General features: G+C 43.4%; 1 protein-coding gene across 1 annotated transcript in view; it reads right to left on the bottom strand.

The window, feature by feature from the left end:
- Camta (Calmodulin-binding transcription activator) overlaps positions 1-22880 on the bottom strand; it is a gene marked incomplete at its 5' end in the record, with an annotated part of 110653 nt that overhangs the window by 24832 nt on the left and 62941 nt on the right. Inside the window, 2 exons of the mRNA XM_086968460.1 lie at positions 4254-4467; positions 14260-14463. Coding sequence (XP_086824586.1) covers positions 4254-4467; positions 14260-14463 — 418 coding nt within the window. The remainder of the gene's footprint in view (positions 1-4253; positions 4468-14259; positions 14464-22880) is intronic.

Below are 22880 nucleotides of genomic sequence, written 5' to 3'. Positions count from 1 at the left end.
GCTTGTGTATTTAGTATCGAATAATTGCTCACCTTCCGGATAGTACTCTCAGAGTATCGGACATAAAAAAATATCTGCAAATACATACAGCTAAGCCAAAACAAACGCTTAGCATACCTTAAAATATTCCATTTAAAGCGATTGAATATCGGAAGCTACTGGTTATTGAGGACTGTAATAATAATGTATCTCCTTTACAACTCTATAAAGGATTTAAAAGACTAATTTGTGGAAAATAGAGTCACAAATGGTTCTTTAGCAATAAAGTAATGAAGGATATTTAATTAAAGGAACGGTATAACTGCTTAACCTATTAAGCTTTCCTCAAAGATGTTAGGTCGATCAAGAAGCACTTTCTGCTGGAAGCTGACACTGAATGCAGCTAACTGTCGAAAGAAGCTAACCCTTTACTGAAGTCAATTTCTCTGTTTTATGCGGCTTTTCTCCGTAGTTCTCTGTACGAAGGAAACATTCGCAGTAGTGACTTATTCATAAATATGAATGTTCAAACTTTTGCTCCTTTTCTTAAATAGCTTATTTTCCAAAATGGGCAACATGGATTTAAACAGTTGTTATGCCATAGACCAAGATTTGGTCTCTGATTTGGCCATAGGAAAATTCTTGTACAAGATCTGTCAGGATTTTTCAGGTCACCGAAATCGCATGGAGCTCTTTGCCTCTGCATGGCCTTTATTTAGCCAAATACTTGATTCCGTGCAGTGTACAGATTTTTTAAATCATTAAAGTGCCTTTCTTTGTGACTCCACATATAACATTTTCAAACTTTATATACATATATATATTTTTTTTTATTATAAATATAACGCATTGACAATTTCGTATAATAGATTCTATATTGGTAAAATTAGAACTATAAAATACTACTTTTTACGTAAATTTATTTGTTAATCATTTCTGCGCTTTCTACTCATTATTATATTTACTACTTTAATTTATATTTATAATTTCACTTTACGTAAGGTATTTTTCGAAATTATTCTTGTTCCCATAATATTCTTGGTCCTCCTATCGTATACTTGATTATTTGCCACAGAACGTTGAAACTGCAAATTACCTTGGCTTCAAATAAAAAATTTTGCGTTTTTCTTATTAATTTATACAATAAGATTTCTCGAAAAATAAATATCTTCAACCATAGGAGCGCCATGATATCATTCGTATTCAAGGCTGTTGGAACCACGTACCCTTTTAGGATGCTCGCTCTACGATTGCTAGTTATCGAACAATTTTGTATGAGTAAAAATATAGAATCATACGTGTATTGACATCTAAGCTGGCTTCGATTAGCTAATTAGGTATTTATTTCGATATCCTTGTCACAGTATAATTGCAGGAATATCCTAGGGGAGATAGACGTTCCAATGCAGTGAAACTTATTAGACATAGTTTACAGAGACTAGTTCTTTGAGTAACATGGTCGCTTATACGACAGATCATAAACTACCTACAGCTGCACATTAATTTCCTTGGTAGTCATTTATAGCGCAGGTATTCTGTAAACATTAATTTCTTTGCCTACCTCCGTCATCGTCATTAAAAACCTCGCAGCTATGGTAAATACCCCTCGTTTGATTTTCCTTTCCCTAGAGAACGAACGTTGACGCTGTTGTCGACTAAGCTTTAGAGCAGCATCACGTCTTGATAAACTCTCTCAATGTCGTGAAGCTCTGGGCCAACAAGTCCGCAGACGTGCTAGGACCTTTGGATGAAACAACCCACCACTGCTACGATTTCTACGACTCGGGTCACGCAGCACAGCCAACACGAGCGTACGTACCTAGCCATCCAGCCTCATCACACAGATTTCTCATGGCTCTGGAGCCTTTCCCCCTAATTCCCGTTAGCACGCGAAGGAAAACGGCCAGCGGAAGACAGAACCTGGCATCAGTACAGCGAGCGGAAGGGGAATCATGGTAGACAGCGACCTATGTCTCAATCTGCATGTAGTCTCCATTCAGGGTCATGCAGGGTCGAACAACAGCGGCTGACATTAACGAAAAGTGGTGGCTAGATGTCGTATATACAGCCCAGAAAATGGATTTCCTCATCGAGGGTTAGTGGGCCAAAACGGAGCAGAAAGGCTAAGGTGAGTCGACGACTACTAGGGAGGGATAGTCTAGAGGGTGGATGGGCGGTTAGCCCTCTGTATCAACGGGCAAGTCCCGTGGCCGAAAAGAGTATAGTAAACAGCGGGACAGCTCATAAACGAACATAAGGATAGTGGCAACCGTGCTGCAGCAGCAGCAGCAACAGCAGCAGGTCATGTCTGACTTAATTGGCGGGCTCTCATCCGGTGGCGGCCGCTGGAGGTCGTTTCATTTTATGACTTCTGTTAGGCATAATCTTCACAGGCCACTGCTAGCACTGCTTTGGCCAGCGACAGGCAGGAGACTCTAAGCGAGAAGGCAGCAAGGTTGCCCTTTTTCGTTGTACTGACCTGTTGTGGGGCCTTCTGTAAGGCGGATAAAGGAAGCTAGAGAGCAAGATGGAGTTTGATTGCCTCTGTGGCCTGCCTTCTCTCACCGGGCGCTTGGTAGTCGTGGATGCGTCCTCAGCCTCAGCTGAAAGGCCCTCTGCTAAGTCGCGAACACCACCTTTTGCTTTCTTATGATCAGGGACAGGTAGGACTTGGAACGACGAGCAGGGGCTCATGACTGGCGGACGAACGACCGGCCAGCGGGCGCGGGAAACGCATCCACGGAAACACCGGCTGAAGACCTGTTTCGCCTTTGTCTTTTATGCTTGCCTCTTTTGCTATAGTATGCCGCTTGTACTAACTGCCAGCCTTCGCTCCCCCTGGGCCGCCGGCCTGCCGCCTTCGCTGCTTTCGCTGCCACTTCCACTGCCTTCGTCGTTGGTTCTACTAGTAATGTAGCCTTGACGCACTACTCGCCATGCTAGGTCACCCACTCCCAACTAATTTTTTCTGTTAGCCTGTTGGCTCATAGACTTTGCCGCTAAGGCCGTGTTCTCGTGCAGCCGCGGCCTTGTGCTTTGGCCCCCAACACTATGCTGGCAGGACCGGCTCGCTGTAGTCGTTATGCCACTCCCATGTGTGGTCCATGGGAGAGTCTTCTTTATCCAGTCGAACTTCTATTTTTATATATATATATATATATATATTCCGTTTAATCATATATATAAGAGCAGTAGAATAGTTGTGGCCTTGGTCTTTCCGATAAAGACCGCACTCGGTAAGAGCCACCGTAATGGTGGTTATGACGATGATGGCGCATCGTTCAAAGTCGTGTTATTATTGTCGCTAACAGATCCAAGAAAAGCGGCTGTCTTGAGTGTTTTAATGGAAAGTTGCGGCAAACTTACTAACAGTGTAACACAATTGGCAGCAATGGCCAACTTTCAGTGCTAATTTATTGCCATTACGGGTATTCTGTGTTGTAGCTGGCGATGGCGATTTGGTAATGGCATTTGTGTGAAGCGAGCTCTGTGGCTAGCTATTTTGCTTGTTAATCACGGCCTGAGCGCTGGTTGCTGACGTGTTTGGCTCTTACATTGTCCTTGTTTTTAGTGTGCTATCTTTTCATGACATACTTTATCTTCGTTTTGGTTAGATCTGTATTGTACAATGCAGCCACGCTACCATTCATGGTGGTTATTATTAAACAAAGAGGGCTAACTAACGAGAAAAGTTTTGTCATCGGAAACTTATTGGTGCAAGAGCTTAGCCGAGACTGTGGGTTTACGAATCGCTTAATGAAGCAATATACAGAAGTTACTTGTCTTTATTTAGTTGACAGGGTCGTGTTTAGGATGAAAGCAGCCTGGGCAAAGAGTCAACCCGTGTGCAACAATCTGACAAATATTGTTCGATCGCTAGTTAAGATTTTTTTTAAGTTTGTGTTATTAATGCTAATAATATTGATATATTTACTAGTCATCTCATTCATCTATGCATGTATGCTTGAATAAATATAACGCTCACTATAAAATACTAATGAATGCAAATGCATATCAAAGTTGTATAACATATTCCAAACCTATCCTTAGAATTTATAGACACCGAGCCTACCATATGCGTACAACACAGAGCTTTGAGTTTCGACACACTTCACGGGGCGTTTGCAAGGGCCTGGTAGGACTTCACTTAATTACATGGCTCCAGTAAAATGGCTTTCCACGAACACAACTAAACGATCTGCTACTGTCGAGCTTCGATTTGGGCTTATTGTGTAGCGTTCATCGATTACATTTTACCTTCGTTGCTAACTTACACATGGGCTTGAGCTGCGAGATGAGCTCTTCCTTGCTCCACTCCTTGGCATCGCTACAGGGTGACAACGACGGAGCTACCACCATCTTTGAATCGTCAGAGAAGGGCACGTTAAGGTAATGTACGAGCACGATGTCGGGATTTTGTAATAGCCAATAGCAGCGACGATGGAATGTCGCTACGATCGCCGAGTGCACGTAACAGCCGTAGATACACTGCGTGAAGCATCCGTGAGAACGATGCGGTGATACGGTCGTGAAGAAATGCGCACGACCCAGACGACGATGACGAGAATTGATGACGAAAAAATATATGAAAGAAAATGACAGCAATACAAAACATTTTTGTTAAATTAATCATTAATTAAATGAGCTGTTTGATACTTCGCTTTCATTTGTATTCAGTGTTCATAAAATTATCGATGTTAGAGCAGGCTACTCGTGTACTAAAAGACTTCATGCGTATTATTATTATTATTATTTTATCTTATGATCATAAAAATAACTTCTGTAGAAAAGTTGGATTGGCGACCTACAGACAGGCGAGATAGGCTAAACAATAGGTAAGAGAAGGGAAATCACCGACTTGTTGTGACTGAGCGCTGGATCTAATATCTACACTGGTGTGGCAATGTCAAGTGAGTGTAACACAGTGCCCTTCAAGCTCTTTGAAATGGTGCGGCAGAAGATCCCACAGGTCATGGACCGCTTTCCGTTCAGTCACTCTGCTTAAGTTCCCGCATCCTACTCGGTTCCCGGGGCCACTTGTGCCCCGACTCCCAATGCAGCAGAGACAGCAGCACTTTTGCTACTGGCTCCGAGGAGCAAGCCCTAAAGGAGTAGAAGGCAAAGAACGCTGTATCGTCGTAGTCGTAGCCGTCATCCGTTCAACTCAATTGAGCCGAGGAACAGGGCAATCAGCTGCTTCTGCAAAGCGAGGGGCCAAGCGGAGGTTTCGATCACTTGCTCACTCCGTCACTAGCCGTCGATATCAACCGACGGTTACAGTTGCGGGAGAACTACATTACCCCTGGCGCCGTCCTAGTCTCTGCCTTCGTCTTCGCGCCTCCTTAGCTGCAGTAGCCACCGCCGACGTGGTCGTCTACGCCCTAATTTTCCGGGCCAGTGGACTCTTTCGCGAAACAAGCGCCAAAAAGACCGCCCGTCCCTTTCAAGGGCGAGAGAGGATTGCGAGACTGCAAGAAGAAGAGAAAAGCAAGGCCAATCGAAAAGCGAGCAGAGTGGCAAAAGCAGTAACAGTGCCGCTAGGGTCAACGTCAGTAGGTAAGCAAGCGAACAGGTCTTAGGCTTCCAGCTATCGCCTGTGCTTCGCTATCGTAGGCAGCAAGAGCGTAGGTCTAGGAACGGATGACGTGGCAGACATTTCCGAAGTCCTTTAATCATTTCCGCAAGTAAGCCTGGATGATCCACTGATTACTGATGCGATACTTATTACTGTAGCTCGCTTATATGAACGATTACTAAATGCTTTTGAATTTAGGATGATTTCTAATTCCCATCTGCCAAAAAAATTGTACAGTAACTTCAGCCGGCTTACGAGTTCAATACAAAAAATAGTAATAAGAACACTAGAGGCCTATTCTCTGCATGAATATCGAAAAGTTTTGGGCTCATTTGTCTTAACAATGTATCGTTCGAAATTAATCTAAGTACCCAAGCTGTATCAATCACGGTATGGGTCCTGCACTCTGCACAATTGGCGTTTCGATCTTCAAAAGTTAGAGTTAGTTGGAGTTCAAAACTCGGCCTACTTATCCAAGATCAAAAGAAGCTTGCTCTTCGCTTTGAATAGATCCATAACGTGTTAGGTCGAATTACCGCCGTTACTTGCTCGCCTACTTTTGTCGCATTAAAGTTTAAATGAAGGTTTTTTTGAATACCCTTTTACTTCCAGATTGGTATTTCCTGAGAAATGCGAAGAAACGAAGACACTCTTTATGCATTAGACGCAGATTTGCTATAGATATAAGGGCCTTTAAAAAAAAAAAAAAAAAACAGATATAGCCAATAAAGAATAAGGACACACTAAGCAGCAACGAAGTAATTTAAGTTAGAAACTTTTTATTCTTGAAATTGAGACATAACTTAACTGTACCAAATTTAGCTGACATATCTGTATTCTGCCAGCTATAGTTTAGAAGATAATTCTGAGATAAGATTTCTCCAAGCCACGGACCAATGGATTATTGCAGTTGTTGATTTGGAAAGAGTATAGCGACATGTACGTTTTTGTGCCAGGACTGAATCGCATGCATAACATTATTAGAACTGTCTTACCAACGTCCGAAACGTTTCTCCGTCTAAATACGTCATCGGTGTTTTATGCCTTAAATACACGCACATTGGGTATATTATGGTTGCGCGCGTGTACAGTCAATTTATTCGCAGATCGCTTCGTTAAGAATACCTTTCAAAAATTTTCTTTGAAATTAGGCCGGCGCCTCGACTGAGGGCCTATCGAGCCAATTCAAAATTAGCAGATTTTGTGCTTCCTATGGATGACTAAGCGGAAGCTGGCCTTCATAACGATGTTAGTTTAGCGAGGTGCTTTTGTCGTCAAAGCTTCGATGCTACTTGTTCCCATTTTTCCTCGTATTCGTAGCTTGCAAACGCGAAAGGATTACGAACCGCTCTGTTCCTAGTTGGATATTACACACTCCATGTACGTATGTGTATATATATATATATATATATATAGTGCTTCTATGTGTATATATATAGTCGATTATAGTTTTGAGACACAAACAGTGTAGTTAGTCTGCTAACTAGATAACTAAATACGTTTCGCTCGAAATAGCGTCCTTCATGCCCATAAAGCGAGTGCGGTACATGACTGCTGGTGGCTGTTCTTGAGCTATTGCCGCATTAGAATAGCTTCGAATGGACTTGTAATAAAACGCGCAGTTCTAAAAACATACCAACGTTCCTATTCATTTAACACAAGCTATTTTTTTCTTCGAAATATATGATAAATACTGTATATACGATCATGTATAGTACAGACCACAGGTACATTGTTTATAGAAACTACCGTTGTGCCGATAATTGATCAATCAGGCTAAGCGAAGGGTGTTTTTGATCTGTAGTTACATACTCTATGTTGTTCTGTATTATCGATACAAAACAATATATACATATATTGTGCATAGCCGTTACAACGACGCACACCTTTAGAGATCGCTTCACCTATGTGTTTTTCGGTCTTTATAATCTATACTTCTGCAGATAAACGGCCGTCATGCACCTAGGACTTTACCTCAGGTACGCGCGTCGTTGTCAAGTTGCGTAAGAAAACGACGACTCCATCGAGAAAGCTACTTGTCCTACCGTCTAAGGACCAGAATTGCCTGAATTCGCTAGGACGAAAGTTGATATTGGCAATGCAACGTCTTTTACATCCGCCTCCCGCCTGTGTTAAAACATCTGTAGCAAACCTGTTGTCGAACTTATCATGTTTTACATGTGCACACACCGGCCTTCTGTCGCCATCCGCGGCCCGCATACAAAGTGCCCAAGGACCTGCAAATTGTACAATAGAAACGTAAAACTGCTCGTGCCTCGACAGAAATACCTCCATTCTTTGTCGACTTGCAGACAGCTCAGGCGCCGATGTGCCTGTAATACCGCTAGCAGTTATCCGGAAATAAGTCATACGAGAAAGCTGCTTATTTTTTACGTCTTTCATTGGGAAAAACATGACTTTCGAATCTCTAACAATTTATTCATGTGTTATCACATATAAATGTACCTCTACAGGTACCCATACAATTTGTACAGATCAATTTCAACAGCCACATTTTGTTAATTACCTCACCTAAGGGTAGCGTCTGTTACCACGCCGTGCTTCCACTGCTACCCAAGGCAGTATTTAAGTTGACTAATCAATTTTTCAATTCAGTCCAGCAAAACTTATTGTCAGACGGATTTTCAAGTTAGCTCAACGTGTGTACACTTATTTCTATTTTCGGTTCACGTGTGAACCGCCTTCATTACTCGAATAAAACACGTTTTTAGTTCAATTTAGCTCAGTCTAATCTTAGAACCTTGTTAAATATAGGTTCGGTATCGTCCGAAGTCTCGCTCCCATTAACTACTACGAGTTGGAACACGAATAGGCATTAAAAATCCACCGCAGCGGACAATCCCCTACGAGGGCAGCCTGCTTCACCTGTAGCGGACAGATCCGTTGACGCTGATGACGTGTGTCTGAACGACAAACTTCAAAGATGCATCCATGTCGAACCGTTGAATTCAGATAGACTGCATGTCCCTATCATTCAATGCGGTTTTTAAGGCCGATGCTATTTCGGTTTCTGTTGGTGCTGTGATGTTGTTCATACATAGCTCCCGCTAGTGGCAGTGGCTTCTCTATAGCAGAGGCAATCATCACGTACGAATCAATAGTTCGTTTATCTTCATTTAGTATGCAATGCGATAGTTGAGCGGCGGCTTACTGGTGTGACGAAAACGCAAAATAGAGTTTGTAACGCCTATCGAAGGCCCCACTAGATAAGGAAATCGTCGGAAGGTCCTGAGTGAGTCACTAACAGAACTACAAAGGGAGAGCAGGAGGAAGAGAGATAGGGAAGGCTGCACTCACGTACGTATCGATTCACCGTATTCGAACGGGTATAATCTGTTCACGTTCGTGCTAACGTTACTTAGAAGTACTCGAGATATGACTGTTATGATTGTTATCATGATGACATGTGGCCGCCACAAACCATGAATGTCGTATGATAATTCCACAGGCCACTAAGCAATGGAATCTCCGTACGTTGGTCTTGTCGTCTCCTGTTGTCCTGAAGCGGCAGCCGGTCCTGCTGTACATATGCTGGTGTGCCGTCTCCGCTAACGCATGTATTCATGCGGGCCTGCAATCTGCATGCGTTTGTACGGGGCTCTGAGCTGGCGGCGGCCGGCCGCTCGAATGGTACGCTCAACACCTTCTAGACATGTACTACTGAGTCGTTTGACAAGATCGTTCTTCTTATCCGGGTGTACACAGGGGTCTTTTAGCTGTGGTAAGCACTCTGACCAGGTAGACCGGTCATACCACTTCGTGTGCGATGCAACCAACAACATAACAAACATGGAGACGATAAAGTGGCTGCGGTGACTGCGTTCATGGGTCCAAATTAAATTAGGAATATTGTCTGAACATGACTCCTGCCGTGTGTCTACCGCTATTCCCTTAAATTGGTCAGAATTTTGCTAATTGAAAGAGAGCGTCCCTAATGTCATGACGCTTCCGTTCCGAGTTTCCATTTGGTACAATAGCAAACATACATTCAACGTCAAGATTATGTGCGGACATTAATGCCAGCGCGTTCTCAACGCTGGAAAGACACACGTCGAGGATGACGTGTGAGATCCAGCGTACGCATCTGATTTCTCGTGTTATGGCATCCAGGGAGATTCCAGAGCCGGAAGTCGTAAGGCACCCCATATTAGAAGTGGGGCAGGCCAAATATAAAAATATTTAGCCGCATATATTTCTGAAAATAAATTTCGAAATGTTTCGATTGTTTAGCCGAATCCTTGCCGTCAGCAACTACAGTATACACAGCAAGGTCTGCTAAGAACTTCCGTGACTGAAAGAAACCGTTTTATGCTTCTGCTTAAGTTAATTAATGTCCCACGTTTATATATAAGATATAATAACGTAGCTAGAATTCAAGTTGTAGAGAAGCAGGTATACTCGCAGCTCAAGCGTTCAATAACGGCTATTTAATCAAGCAGATGTTTCGGTTCTGAGAGACGCTGCACGTCGGAAAAATAGCATCTGATAAGTGGATAAATGTTATTTTTAGAAGTTATTAGTATGTAATAAGGCAAACATATGGCACACTCTTGATTTATTTTCAGTAAGTCCTTACGAAAATCATATAAAGTTGCACTATCCAACTCATAAACTTACGGAATGACGTACGCATGCAGACATAAGCTACAAACCATCAATTGATACATATATCGATTTATTATTTACGTATCTGTCGTTTAGATAATTATGTCATTCAATATGTTTCCGCTAAATCTATGCGCTGTTTAAGATACATGTGTCACTTTACCGGAGATTGTTCGAATACAGAACACCATTCAATTTTGAGTCCTACCACACCTTCCAGATTGATTTACTCCGCCCTGCCCGTAATGAACTGCCCTTAAAAACTACGTCTCACCCGATTGTGCCTGAAAAAACGACCTTCTTCTTAGGCGGTTCGATATCGTGAAGAAGGAATTGCTATCGTTTAAGCAACCGCGAACGAAGGTTACGAAGTTCGAAAGGACGCACAGATATTCGAGGATTGTTTAGCCTCGTTGTTATACTAATATGTTGAATGTTTTTTTTTTTTAGTCTTTCCGAACAGTCCGTAATCTAGGCGAGATAAATCACAAGACGTTGCGAATTTTCTAGAAGTACAGAAGCGTTCAGAATTGAGGTAGCTCAGTAAAACCGCCGATACCGCAAATTCTTTTCGGCGGTTTCTGCGAGATAACCTTCGATATTCTTCGAGTCGAATTATGGGTACACATCAGTTCTGATATCTTCGCAACTTTATTTAGATGTCGAATGTAGATAACATCATTTTTTTAACTAAACTTTTAACTATTTTGCTGTAATTCGTGTCGCGTTCTTTTTTCCGATATTTCTCGTGATGTATAATTAACACTTATGTCCTAAAGCTAGCCAGTGCCTAAGTAAAATTAGACCGGTTGTTGTTACAACAACAATTGTCCTCTGTGCAAATAGCTATTCTACATATTTCCAATACATGCTAACCACGAGACACGAGAGTACATGTCACCTGCTCACAGACAGAAATACCCAGGACCTGTAATCTCTTTTTCTTTCTGTTCAACAAATACGCTTCGGTAAACAACTGCTAGTCAAAATATTATTAAACTGTACGAAGTCACGATACTACCGTTGGGCAAACAGCGTCGCTCGGTATGAAAACCCTGAGTATGAATTTGGCCTGAAGGCATTATTATTATCGCCCAGTTGAACGAGGTACAAGTTTAGTTTCTTCGCTACCAAACAGAACACGTTAGCGGGAGATCGTTGATCCAAACTGCCTAACCCGTTCCTATTGGATCAACATTGATCGTTCGAAATATTTCTTGAACAGTGGGTAAGATGTAATCGTTGAGGCTAGCTATCGAACTCATGTCTTACATCAATAGGGTCCTGTGAAGGACAGTGGTAGTTTGAATCGACAGGACCCCAGATGGCTATGGGAAAGCTAAATTACGTGACCGACCTCTTATATTCATCAAGTGCGGACAATGCTCCCGTAGACAAGCAGGCAAAAGAATTGTTCGGTGTCGTACTTTCGAATCGAATCTCAGTGTAGGGCCCTTTTGCCTATTGTTTTCTTTCGGATCTTTTTAGACTTAAATAGAGATATTACGCGGCGTTTTGTATTGAGTTCTGAAAGTGCTGTGAAATCTGTGAATTTCGGCAGCGGTTGAAAGCGCCGCTATAGTCTTCTGGCTCCCGGCCTTGTGCCGGTTGCTACGATAGCCATAGCGTGATATGCCGACGAGAGTAATTCATGCCTTATACTCCATGGCACTATCGAGCCACCAGGTTTCTTCAGTTGACAAAATCTTTTCAATAAAAACCGAAAAAGAACGATTGAACTAGGACAACCACGGTTGTCCTCTGGAAAGTGTCAACCACAAGCGGAAATCGAACCGGCGTGGCGCTTCTCGTCGTCTAATTTTAGTGGCAGTGAAGGCATAAGTGTTTCTGGGGACAGAGCAGAGCAGGACTTTTTAGGTCACAGCCAAGGATAAGTTGGCAGAGCCAACCGTTAGCTGCCAGTAAGTAAAAAACCTATGGAGAAAAACGCGCTGGGGTGAAAAAAGAAGCTCGGGTGGATTTGCTCTAGCGCTCCGGCGCACAAGGGTTAAGCCGCACAATGGATTGCTGCTGCCACTGTGGAAGATATTGCATTTTAAAGAGGATTAGATCAACCCAATGGCGCTGGCGACAAGCGAATAGTGCCGTTCATGCCCTTCATTTACCACCACTTGTTCTGAGCGCGAGTGTATACTTGAGTTTTCAACTAACCTGTTCGCCTCTATAGAATAACTCTTGGTTGCTCCTTTGCCTTATGTTCAAAGAGCCGTCTTCGGTGGATTTCAAGCTTTTCCGCTAGCGCCCTAGTTCTCTCCGGCGTACCTCTTCAACTCCCAGTCTAAACGAAAATTCTGCCCACAATCGGCATCGAGAAGGCCGCAATAGCCGCTAGTGGCCACGCCACGAAGAGGTAGTTGTTGTTAGCCGGGTTCAGGGACAGACGAATCCTGCCCAACGAAGGAGTTAGTGCTGGTCATAGAGAGACTTTTTGGGGCTGGGACGAAGTACGAAGCGAGCGTAGGCGTTGCTGGTTTGTGGGCCTTTAAGTTGTAAGGGATCCAAGGGACGCTGAAGAACCAACTCTAATCGCAACATGTACGAGAAGAGCAGCAACGTTTCATAGTCGGCGAATGGCAGAATTAATTTGGCCTTACCCTTTTTACAGCTATGGCATTTTGAAGTATACTAAGAAAGCAAAAAAAGGACGAGGTAAGAAGTCTGGCTCTTTACTTCGTTTTAAGTAAACTTATAATACTCAGCCTAATAGTAGGAATAAGAGAGCGAGTCGAAAGATTTTTAAAGTATACAGGAAGGATATAGAAAAACTAACTTTAGGGGTTCCGTTTGTACGTACTAAGTGTATTAATGCTGGATGGGCAGCTTCTTGGTTTATCGACGTAAAGAGATACGAAATGTGCGGCCAAGAATTACATTTAGTCTACAGGTTCAATTGTGCTCGCCTTTCGTATTTCTATTTTAAGTTGTACAAGAAAATTGCGCGTCAACGACCGAATAATGGTTGATAATGCCATTTGCCCTGCAGTGTTAGGCTCATTTATGACGCTGGAGAATTACTGCGTTATCGATAACAACTTATGGTGCTTTGGATATCTAGCTTTCTTCAGGTAGATATCTAGATCGTAATAGAAGTTACATACGTATAGTACACAGTTGCTTTTAAGGATTAAGTTTGTAAGGACCTATTATTGCACCTATTAAGATAAGCATTTATAACAAAGTGTGCTTACAGTACAAATCATGTCATCAATAAAAATCGTAGGAGTCTATTGTCTATGCAAAATTCACACTTTAGCGTTTAATGGGTTTTTCATTTCGACGACTTCGCACGATCGAACTGAAAATTCTTATGTGTTTGCAATTTAATGGTTGATTCATAACGACCTGCATGTGCTTTCAGCGGAGACTTCAGAAGTAACAGATAAAGTTCGAAGATTAGAACGATATCAGCCAACATTGTCCGCGCTGATAGTGCGTTAAGACCAGAGGAAGTCTGTACTTATTTATAATAACAAGGCGTGTGTATGGCGCCCGTATGTCGATAAACGTCTTACGATAAGATTACTAATCAATAAAAATCGACGGTCTCGTAGTTATATAGATCCGCCAGTACTTTTTAGGTATTTTATTTCTTAGTTGGTGTACTACTAGTGATCGTACGCTGTTTCGTAAGATCGTATAACGGAACGGGCTTAGAATGCGGGGAGTCGTGGGAAACCGTGACACAAGATTAATCCCAATCGAGGATTCTAGGCAGGATTGCAATGGTCACCTATTTTCGACAATGCTTCTCTCCATGGGTAAAAATGATACAAAGTTAAAAGGACGACGTTGGCAGGAGCAGCCTAACTGAGGCAATTAACGAACGAAGCCTTTGGAAGCTTCATGGCAGAGTTAAACGAGTAGCTTTTATTTTGCAATTAGTGATGTTTCAACTTTTCTTGCTTAGCTGCAGAAAGCTTCCTTCTTGTAAGCTTAACCGACGCCAATTATGTAGTAGTCAGTATGTTTTCACTGTCTCAATCGGATGAAATATATATGTGTGTGTGTATATATATAAATTTTTTTTTGATACTTATAAATCTGTCGCTATAGCTCACCTCTGTTCCCTGAACTTTAAGCTTCATGTGATCTTCTCGTGTCGTTTTCCCGTCTTTACGTTTTTTCCAGCAGTAACCGTCCCGTCGGTAACGAACCCGCTTCCTGCTGTAGAGGAGCATGGACCCACTTCGAGGCCGGATTCGTACCTCTTTACTAAGCCATTGCTCGTGCCGCTCGAAACTAATCAGAATAGCAGCAATTTCCTAGAAGTCAGAATAATAGAATGCACCAGTCTGAATCTGTATGATTTTTTAGCCCCGTCCAGCACAGCCGAGACTAAGCTGGACATCCGAACGGATGCTTGAACATTACTGAAATCATGGATACATCTCTTAGTTACTCAACACGGACTCCTTTATATTTGACAACAAAAAGGACTGGTGTTTTCAAATACCACCAACGAATTACATTATTATAAGAACTTCAATCTCGAGTCGGCTAAACGAGCACACAAATGCCATGTTAGACTCTTATAAGTATATGCGTTGACAAATGAATAGATACTAAAAATTCATAATAGCTGCTACTATCGGCACACTTACGAATAGATCCATCATGGACTTGAATATATAACACACAGATAGCAAAACACATCATTGTAAATATTAGATTTGGTTTCATACAATAGAGTTTGCCCGAACTTACATATGCGTGATAGATTGACGAGACCCAGATTTCTACGGGTCATCGTCATATCACACAGTTTACTTACACCGAGGAAATTATGGTCTTTGGTTAAGAAATAGTTATCTTTTTAGATTTTATTAATTTTATTTAATTAACAGTCACGTTAATTAGTGAATCTATATTAAACCGAATGCGTACTTACTAATTATTGTAGTCACTGCAGAACCAGTAATTATTTGCGGCCTTTTGGCCTCCTATATGTGGCCAACCCATATATCTGTACTCCGCAAATTACATCGTGCGGTCGTGCCTTGTGCTTCAGTGCACGTAGCCACTCGGAAATGGGATGTTACACTATCAACGTCATGTTATCTTCAGAAACGCGGCGGCGCGTCTCACAGGGTGATTGCAAATGGTACTTCGGCCATTTACCGCTGTACCAACATCGTGCCTACCCAAGTCTTCTCTTGCAGTCCCAATTGCAGTGGGGCGGATAGGCGGCCAGTTTGTTCCATGCGGCCTCATGAGTGGGTTCAGCCTTCGGACACGGCCCTTGCCGCTACGGATTCGATCAGGGCCTGAGCATTGTGTTTGGTATGTGTACGTATGTCTGTATCTGTGAATAGAAATAGGTGGCTGCAAGCCGAAATGTAGAGTGAGCGGGGTCAACTTTGTATCGGGCGCAAAGCAAAGGCCTGCTGAATATCACCAGTAAGAGATTCGACGAGAGAGGCTATCAGGACTTCCACTCAATTTGGACATTTTAGGCTGAAAGTGCACTGGTCCAAGTATCAAAAGACGTCTGGCTACAAACAAACGAAAAAGGAACATCTATCCAGTGATATCTCCTGCCGCTGCTGCTGCTGCTGCTGCTGCTGCTACTGCTGCTGCTGCTGTTTAGGCAGTAGCAGCAACAAATACTAGTGGCATTGGTCTGCATTGACGATACAAGCTGCCATCGATGCTGCTTGCACTGCTCCCTATTGTCTGAAGCAAAAACCTCGCGACTTCAGGCGGTCGCGGCTCAACATCCATTTTTGTTTTTCGTCGCTTCCATTAGCAGTTGCTTTGTCGTCGCTATTAAACTTTAACAACGAACACCCGATAAGAGGGGCCGGCAACAGACGCATCAATAACAGACCTTACAGGGCCCGAAGCTCAGCGTACCCATTGCCACTACTAAGACTATGTCGCATTGAAGGTGCGCCTGCTACCGCTGTCATTTCCGTTACCGCCATCTTTTCTATAGCCTTTTGCTGTCTCGCTTGGACCGCGAACAAGCAAGGGGTAGCCACGCCCTGTACTCTATCCACGTCAAACTTTGGCTCATTGGGTCTTGTTTTGCTTGTGTCCTTCTCTCGGCCTGGGACGCTGTCGCATTTTCGAGCGAAGAAGTGCCGAGGACAGACAGCCCACCAGCAGCTCAGCATTCTGCTGCATTATTAAGGGCCTGTTCGTTTCTGTCTGTAGAGGTTTGTACGCCTCAATCTAGACCCCTCTGACACCTAACTCAGGGGTCACTTTGCCTCGAACCAGCTTGGTCTTTCCTGAGCTATCTTGCATTAGTTGAGGTATCATCGTTTGCCGGCACTAACCCCCTATTAGCCTGCTGTGTAGCTGGTTGGCAGCGAACGACGAGATCGTCAGAGCCCAGAGAAGTTATTGTAATCCCAATGCAGGTGGCTCTGCGTAAAATTGCATGAATGCGTCTAGCACGAGGATGACAACAAAGAATGGAACGAACAAGGCCACATCGTAGTTGACCAGCAATCTTCTTTTCGTCATGTCATTGTTTATCATGTCCTGGTGCCATTACAGGCCGCTGCACTGAGCTGCTGATACCGCAACTTCTGCGTCGCTCGTTGCTGCCGTGAGGCTAGTATGCCCAGAACACGACTCTGTGATACGTGAATGTGCAAACTTCGCGTCGACGAGAATTATAAACAAACGCTGAGTAGTCGGTGATTACGATAAGGACAACATCATTAATTGTTACGCCAACAGGAGATGGATGTAAAAGTAGATTATTCATAAAGACCCGAATAGATACACTTAGGGAATCGGATATTTTAATTAACAAGTTATCAGCCAGAGCTGGGCATTTTATTAGATCCTGTTTATGCATTTACGTACATTAGACGATTACTTTATTTATCCATTATATGCAAATGTAGCTGATCTATCTTCTTTGCTACTATTAATTCTAAATGGCTAAGGGCATGTTGATTCATATAGAATGGTACTAACTGACATGTCGAAAGTAGATGCAAGGGTTCGGTGTAACACTTTCCGGTTTGAGTACGTTTGCACAGAGTAGTCTGCTCTCTTCCGGAATATTTTTCGGAGCTAATTTGCATCGAACTGTCTCATAAGCAGAAGTACCAGACAGCTTTCCCGCACAAGGACAGGTTATTTAAAACGAATTTGTGCTTTCTGAGTAAAATTTACGAACTTTGTAATTTATTATCAGTTGACATTTATTTTATAACTAATAGTCGTTAAGCGCGCATTTCGTTTCTTGGCTACCCTTCTAGTAGAGGATAGCAAAAGGAAACGACTATTCTTTACTTATAAAGACCTGTAAATCCCTTTATAACTTTATCTGGCAATTTTAGATAGCCAAAGTTCGCAGTTGGCGTGTTTCTGAGTGTTTCCCTTTGATTTTCTACTTCCCAATATTTTTCCCATTCTTCCCAGTGTCTCGCTTTAATTGAAAATGAAATCAAAAGCCCGTTTTCACGAGTTCTGCCGGCGTAGTTTGCTGTTGGCCTCCTCGCATTCCGCAAGGGGCGAACACGAAGAGGTTGCGGAATTGACGGTGGGATTTCATTATACCCGATGCAACTGTAAAGAGAGCGAACGGCAGCAAGTCTTTGATGGGGTAACGGATCAGGCAGACAATTTGATAATAGAGAGAGACTGAAAGCAGGGTCAGTGATAACTTATCATACATAACTGACGTACGCCTGCCCATAACGTTCGAACGCTTCATTTCCGCCGAGCTCTTCGGCTTACCTTTTTTATCCTCTCTTCATCCTCTGCTTTTCTCCTTTTTGTTCAATACGCTTCGGTCATCGCACTTATGTACGACCCCACCGCTGTCCTGTAATTCCTGTTCGTTATGTCCTTCGGATTATGAATCGCCGTATTGCAATCTCAGATACTAAAACTGTAATAAATTGCTCACGCTCTTTCGAAATACCTCTCACGAGTGGAATTAGCTGGCAGCTTTTGAAAACGCAGCACCGCCAGAAAGTGCCCCTGCAGGTGGTAGCGTGGCAGCTTTGAGTTTCCTGAACTCCCCAGTTTGTCCAATTTGCTCCCCGGTTAATCCCACTTTCCGACGGAGTGATTTAGAAAATAAACGAAATGAAACGGACAGCAAAAATCATTTAAGGTGACAAGATAGGAGGGAGACGTAATGGAGATGAAGGCCTGGCGAGGAGGCGCAAAGCTAAAAGAAGCAAAAGACAAACCAGACTTTTCTCCAGTCTCAGAATCTCTGTGGAGGCCCCATAAATCTTGGCAGACAAATCTGCTTGGGAAGTAGTAGACGGCAAGAATGGAACGGGATGCCCCCTGGGGTGTGAAGCAGAAGCATCCAAATGCTGAATGCGCTTAACCACTAAACGGAAATTATGTGAAGTGGATTGAATGAAGAGAATTAAAAGAGGGGTTAGTAACTGGCAGGGATAGGCTCGAATAGCGAAGCACGTAACCAGCTAGCACCACGCCACAAGAAAGCGAGCGCTGGAAAAGCTTGTTGTTCAGGCTGTTTCAGCGGCACTGAAGCTCGATGTTCGACGGCTTACTCGCGCGCTTCCTTCAGTGTCTCAAACTCCACGTGTTGTGAAGCTAGCAGAAGGGTGTTACGATGCGTTCGTTGCTTCTAGAGCCGGCTTGTCCTTGAAGTTCTGCTTGGTCAAGGCATCGTAGACGGTGGGACCCGAGAATAACAGTGGGAGAATAGCGGCTGTGGTAGCCCGGCATAGTAAAACAGAATGTTGTTGCGGATCTTGGCTGCTTTTTTCGCCTTCACCCATCGTCTACCACATTGCCACTCAAACCCCCTACTCAGGCCCTGTCGTTCCTTTTATCAGTTGGTGCCACAGAGCGCAAAAAGCGTTCGTCGAAGAAAGGGCTGCTGGAGAATATAAAGGCCAGCGACCGCCAGAGGTAGCCGCTGCCTCAGTTTCGGGAAAAAAAAACTGCGCTCTGGGAACTAGAGAAAACGTTGGCAAGGCGAAGCGAAAAGGAAATGCACAAACCGCCGAATAAAATGCGGGAATAGGAGACAGGACTAATGCAGGGACGGCGTGGCGTCCGGTAGTAATAGAGGAGCATCCAGTGGCCACGGCCAAGGCATAGGCTCGAGCAAGAGAGGAAGGTTCTACGGGGACCTTGACGGAGTTGTGAACGCGAAAGCCTTACTCTATTTGACTCTGCACCGGCTAACTGCCTGCTTGCTCTCCTTACTACCGATCGACTTTATTACGCCATTATGTGAAGAGCTGACAGGTAAAGATTTGGAACTTGCACCCCCGCCGTAACCATGGGAGCGACGACTATGCTAGCTTACGGAGAGCGACAAAGTGAATTAGAGGGAAAAAAAGGCTAAAAAGAGGAGAACTAGGTCGTTGCAGTAATGTGGAGCATAACGTAGGCCTTAGCTTGAGTCTATCAGCCTACTGGAACCTACAAGCAGCGTGCTCGCTGCCTCAATGCTTCGTCATATCTATACACTAAGTATGCATATACGGATGCGTGCCATAGAGCGCGCTCGTCTCCCTTTCAAACTGCCAGTAGAACTGACTCCTACTCGACATTTGTTATTTCGTTTTCCTCCCCCCCCCCCTTTCTCGTTCTACCCCCTTCCCTTTGCTCCCGGATTTTTCCTTTTTTCTATCTCTGACTGTCTGTCGTGCTTAACTTCGCTCATTCACATTTATCGAGTAATTACGTTTTCTTACAGATGAATTTTTTACGGAGTGTAGACCTCGTCTTCCTGCTCGTTCTCACATTTTCTTTCGTCTAGCTGAACAGCCACAAAGGCTATTTCGGCAGATTCTCTTTAACCTTAGAGTATTCGTATGTATAGTGTGCACCAAAACCCAAGATTTTGGCGTTCGATACTACGGTGTAATGTACAGGATTACGAAATACACTCGTATCAAAGGCCGCCTGATGTAGGTCACAGCCGTCATACACCTTGTAAGATTCGTGAAGAGCATACGCATAATTATTCTCATTCATACATCTTCAGCCGACCGATCACCTAAGCATTAGAGAGGATCTTGTTGAGATACGCAAGTAACACTTCTTGGTAGGAGAGGTACAGCTTTGGCTGCGCTAATGGTTTTTCGATGACGAACTCTTCATATAGATTTTTTAATGAAATGCCTACTCAAGGGCTTACACGTTTAGGTTATTCAGTGAAAGATTATTGTGAGTGTAATAACTAAAGTAATAATACTCTAAAAAAGACAGATCGCGGTATAAATGACATTGCTCGTACGAAGTTATTGATGCTGATAAATTTTACTCTTTAAAAACAAAAACAGATATAGAATTCTAGAACAGAAGCAAGCTCACATTCGCAAAGCTGCACGTTAGCATTCCGGAAGACTCCGAGTTCAAGTTCGAGCTTACTTGGCAGCTCCTGTTGCAAGTTATTTCTGTGACTTGAATGTGTTTTGACATTAATTTATCCTCATTTTGATCTGTTTTTCTTATCGCAAAAAAATTATTTTGCCCTGTATGAACCGGGAGTGTTGAGCCGTTCCACTTTTACCCAGTATATAATCCACTAAGAATAAAGGAGTGCCATCCTAAAACTAATTATACTCCAGTGTTTTCAAGCGTGAGTTCCAATGATCATATGATTTTTGAACTAAAGCAGCTCCCGCTGTTGTTCTTAACATATCTTAGGTCTCCAGATCTTAAGTCCAATTGACCCGATACAGCAATTGCGATCGACAGACGGGAAAGTCGTGCGACGCATTTACTTATCGTATGGGCACCCATTCATTGACGTGGCCATTCTTTGCGTGCGAAAACGATTCGCCGAAATTTTTCTAGTACAAATTACAATTACGAAGGAGTAGGCATCTGTTAGGACCTGAAATCAACGGAAGTCAGTCATGGAAAGTTTGTCAGCACATTCATATGGCTTGTACATGAGCGAGTGAGCGTTACGTAAGGCCCATACAACTCATAGAAATGACCTCTTGTATAACCCTTTAAAGCAGAGTGGGCCCTTTTCTGTTGCAGCGATAGAAAAATACGTTTCACCTCTTGAAACGATATTGTACAAAGATGGTTATTTCCTAAGGTCCCTTGCCCTGAAGCAACGCCTGACAACCGTATCGGACGTAAAATTTTTCGAAATTCTTGTACCGCTTGTCTTGACCGATTTCAATTGTTTTGATCCGATACAGACAAAAATTACAACAAAAAAGAGTCATAATCCAGATTAAAAAGTACCAGTAGTTTTCGATCAGCCGTCGATGCCATCAAAAATTATACCAACATTATTATACATAACTCCCATACCTAACCAATTTCAGTTGGCGACTTCGTCGCACCTTCAGCGCATCGTTCTTCTTCTTTATTGCCTCACATAACACGGAGCCATGCACATATTTATTCGTTTTTCAAATGCTTTCTGTGCGCTAGCAACACAACACGGCGTTTCATCAGTTTATTCTAGGCCGTCGTCGCTAGCTCTGATACGGCGCCACCATCGACTACGGACAGCCTGTTCTTCGTTGCTCCGTTCCATCGGAGAAGCTGTCGCGCGAGAAGGATTCGCTCCTCACTGCATCAATACGAGCGATGGCTTGCTATTTACATAGGTTTTCCTTTGCTTCTGCACTCTCGGCTCTCCCATGCTGCTGCCGTCATCATCGTTGTTTCGATCCTCTTGGCCTCCACTGGCGGGCCTCCTACCTGCTCTTTGCCAAGCATCGTTTTCCGAAGCCCTAGACCCCCGCTCAGATGTTCCGTCCATACTTTCAAAGCTGTTTCGTGGGTCTTATTTCGTTTTTCTCGTGCTGGCCTTTCTAGCTTTGATCCTGACGCTACTTTTGGCATTCCGATTCATATACACCTCTCCGGGTGGCATGGACGAGGAATAAATGGGACGCGCGATCGGGGAAGGGAAGTAAAAATGTAAAACAAACTCGGATAGCGCATTTTATTCTTGTCGGTGTATCGGTGGGTCGGTGACGGCAGAAAGGATCGGCAGTTGACGCACTGCAGCAAAGTAAGACGGCTTTCCCCCAACGTCCTGGTTCTTGGTGAGAACCAATGTGTTGGAGAATTTCCTGGATGAGGTGGAAAATCCTGTGGCCACGACTGCAAAGAACAGAAAGATACGAAGAGAACTGTCTCTTGCCACAAAATCAACCGAATACAATGCAGCTCTGAACGTGAACACTGGAAGTCGAAATGTAGGTGGATACGTCGCCGCAGATTTGGGACAAATACCATTAATTACCAGCTGCGTAAAAAGAAATTAGGTGACTTGAAACACCATATAACACGCAGACTTACGGTGACGAAGGGTTAAGAGCTTTCGGTAGAATAAAAGTTGCATCGCTCCTAAATTGTGTTCTAGAAAAAGCTAAATGAAGAATAACTTGTTGGCGAAAACGCCATTGATACACGTTCTCATCTGAGATGCCAGTGCATTACTGGCAGAGCTGTATTTTTTTCACTAGTAAACTAATCAAAGAAGGCTTACAACTGAGTTTTTATATTTAGAAGAGAATTATGGTCATGGCTATTTACAAATGGAGATAGATCTCTTCACAATGAGTAAGATAATAGCGATCTCAGCGAGTCAGGCTGTAGGAAGGGACGGACCTAATGTTGATATCTCTTTCTCCATCGAGAACAGAGTCTAAAGTTCGGCGGGTAAGGAGGCTTACGAATACAGTTGAACAGAGGGCCTGTAGCGCTTAAGTCAATGAGAAGAACTGTATGACAGATC

This window comes from Varroa jacobsoni, unplaced genomic scaffold (assembly GCF_002532875.2).
Source record: "Varroa jacobsoni isolate VJ856 unplaced genomic scaffold, vjacob_1.0 scaffold_478, whole genome shotgun sequence".
In the NCBI taxonomy this organism is placed as follows: domain Eukaryota; kingdom Metazoa; phylum Arthropoda; class Arachnida; order Mesostigmata; family Varroidae; genus Varroa; species Varroa jacobsoni.
The sequence above is the reverse complement of the archived record's forward strand: the minus strand, read 5'-3'. Positions and strand labels throughout refer to the sequence as shown.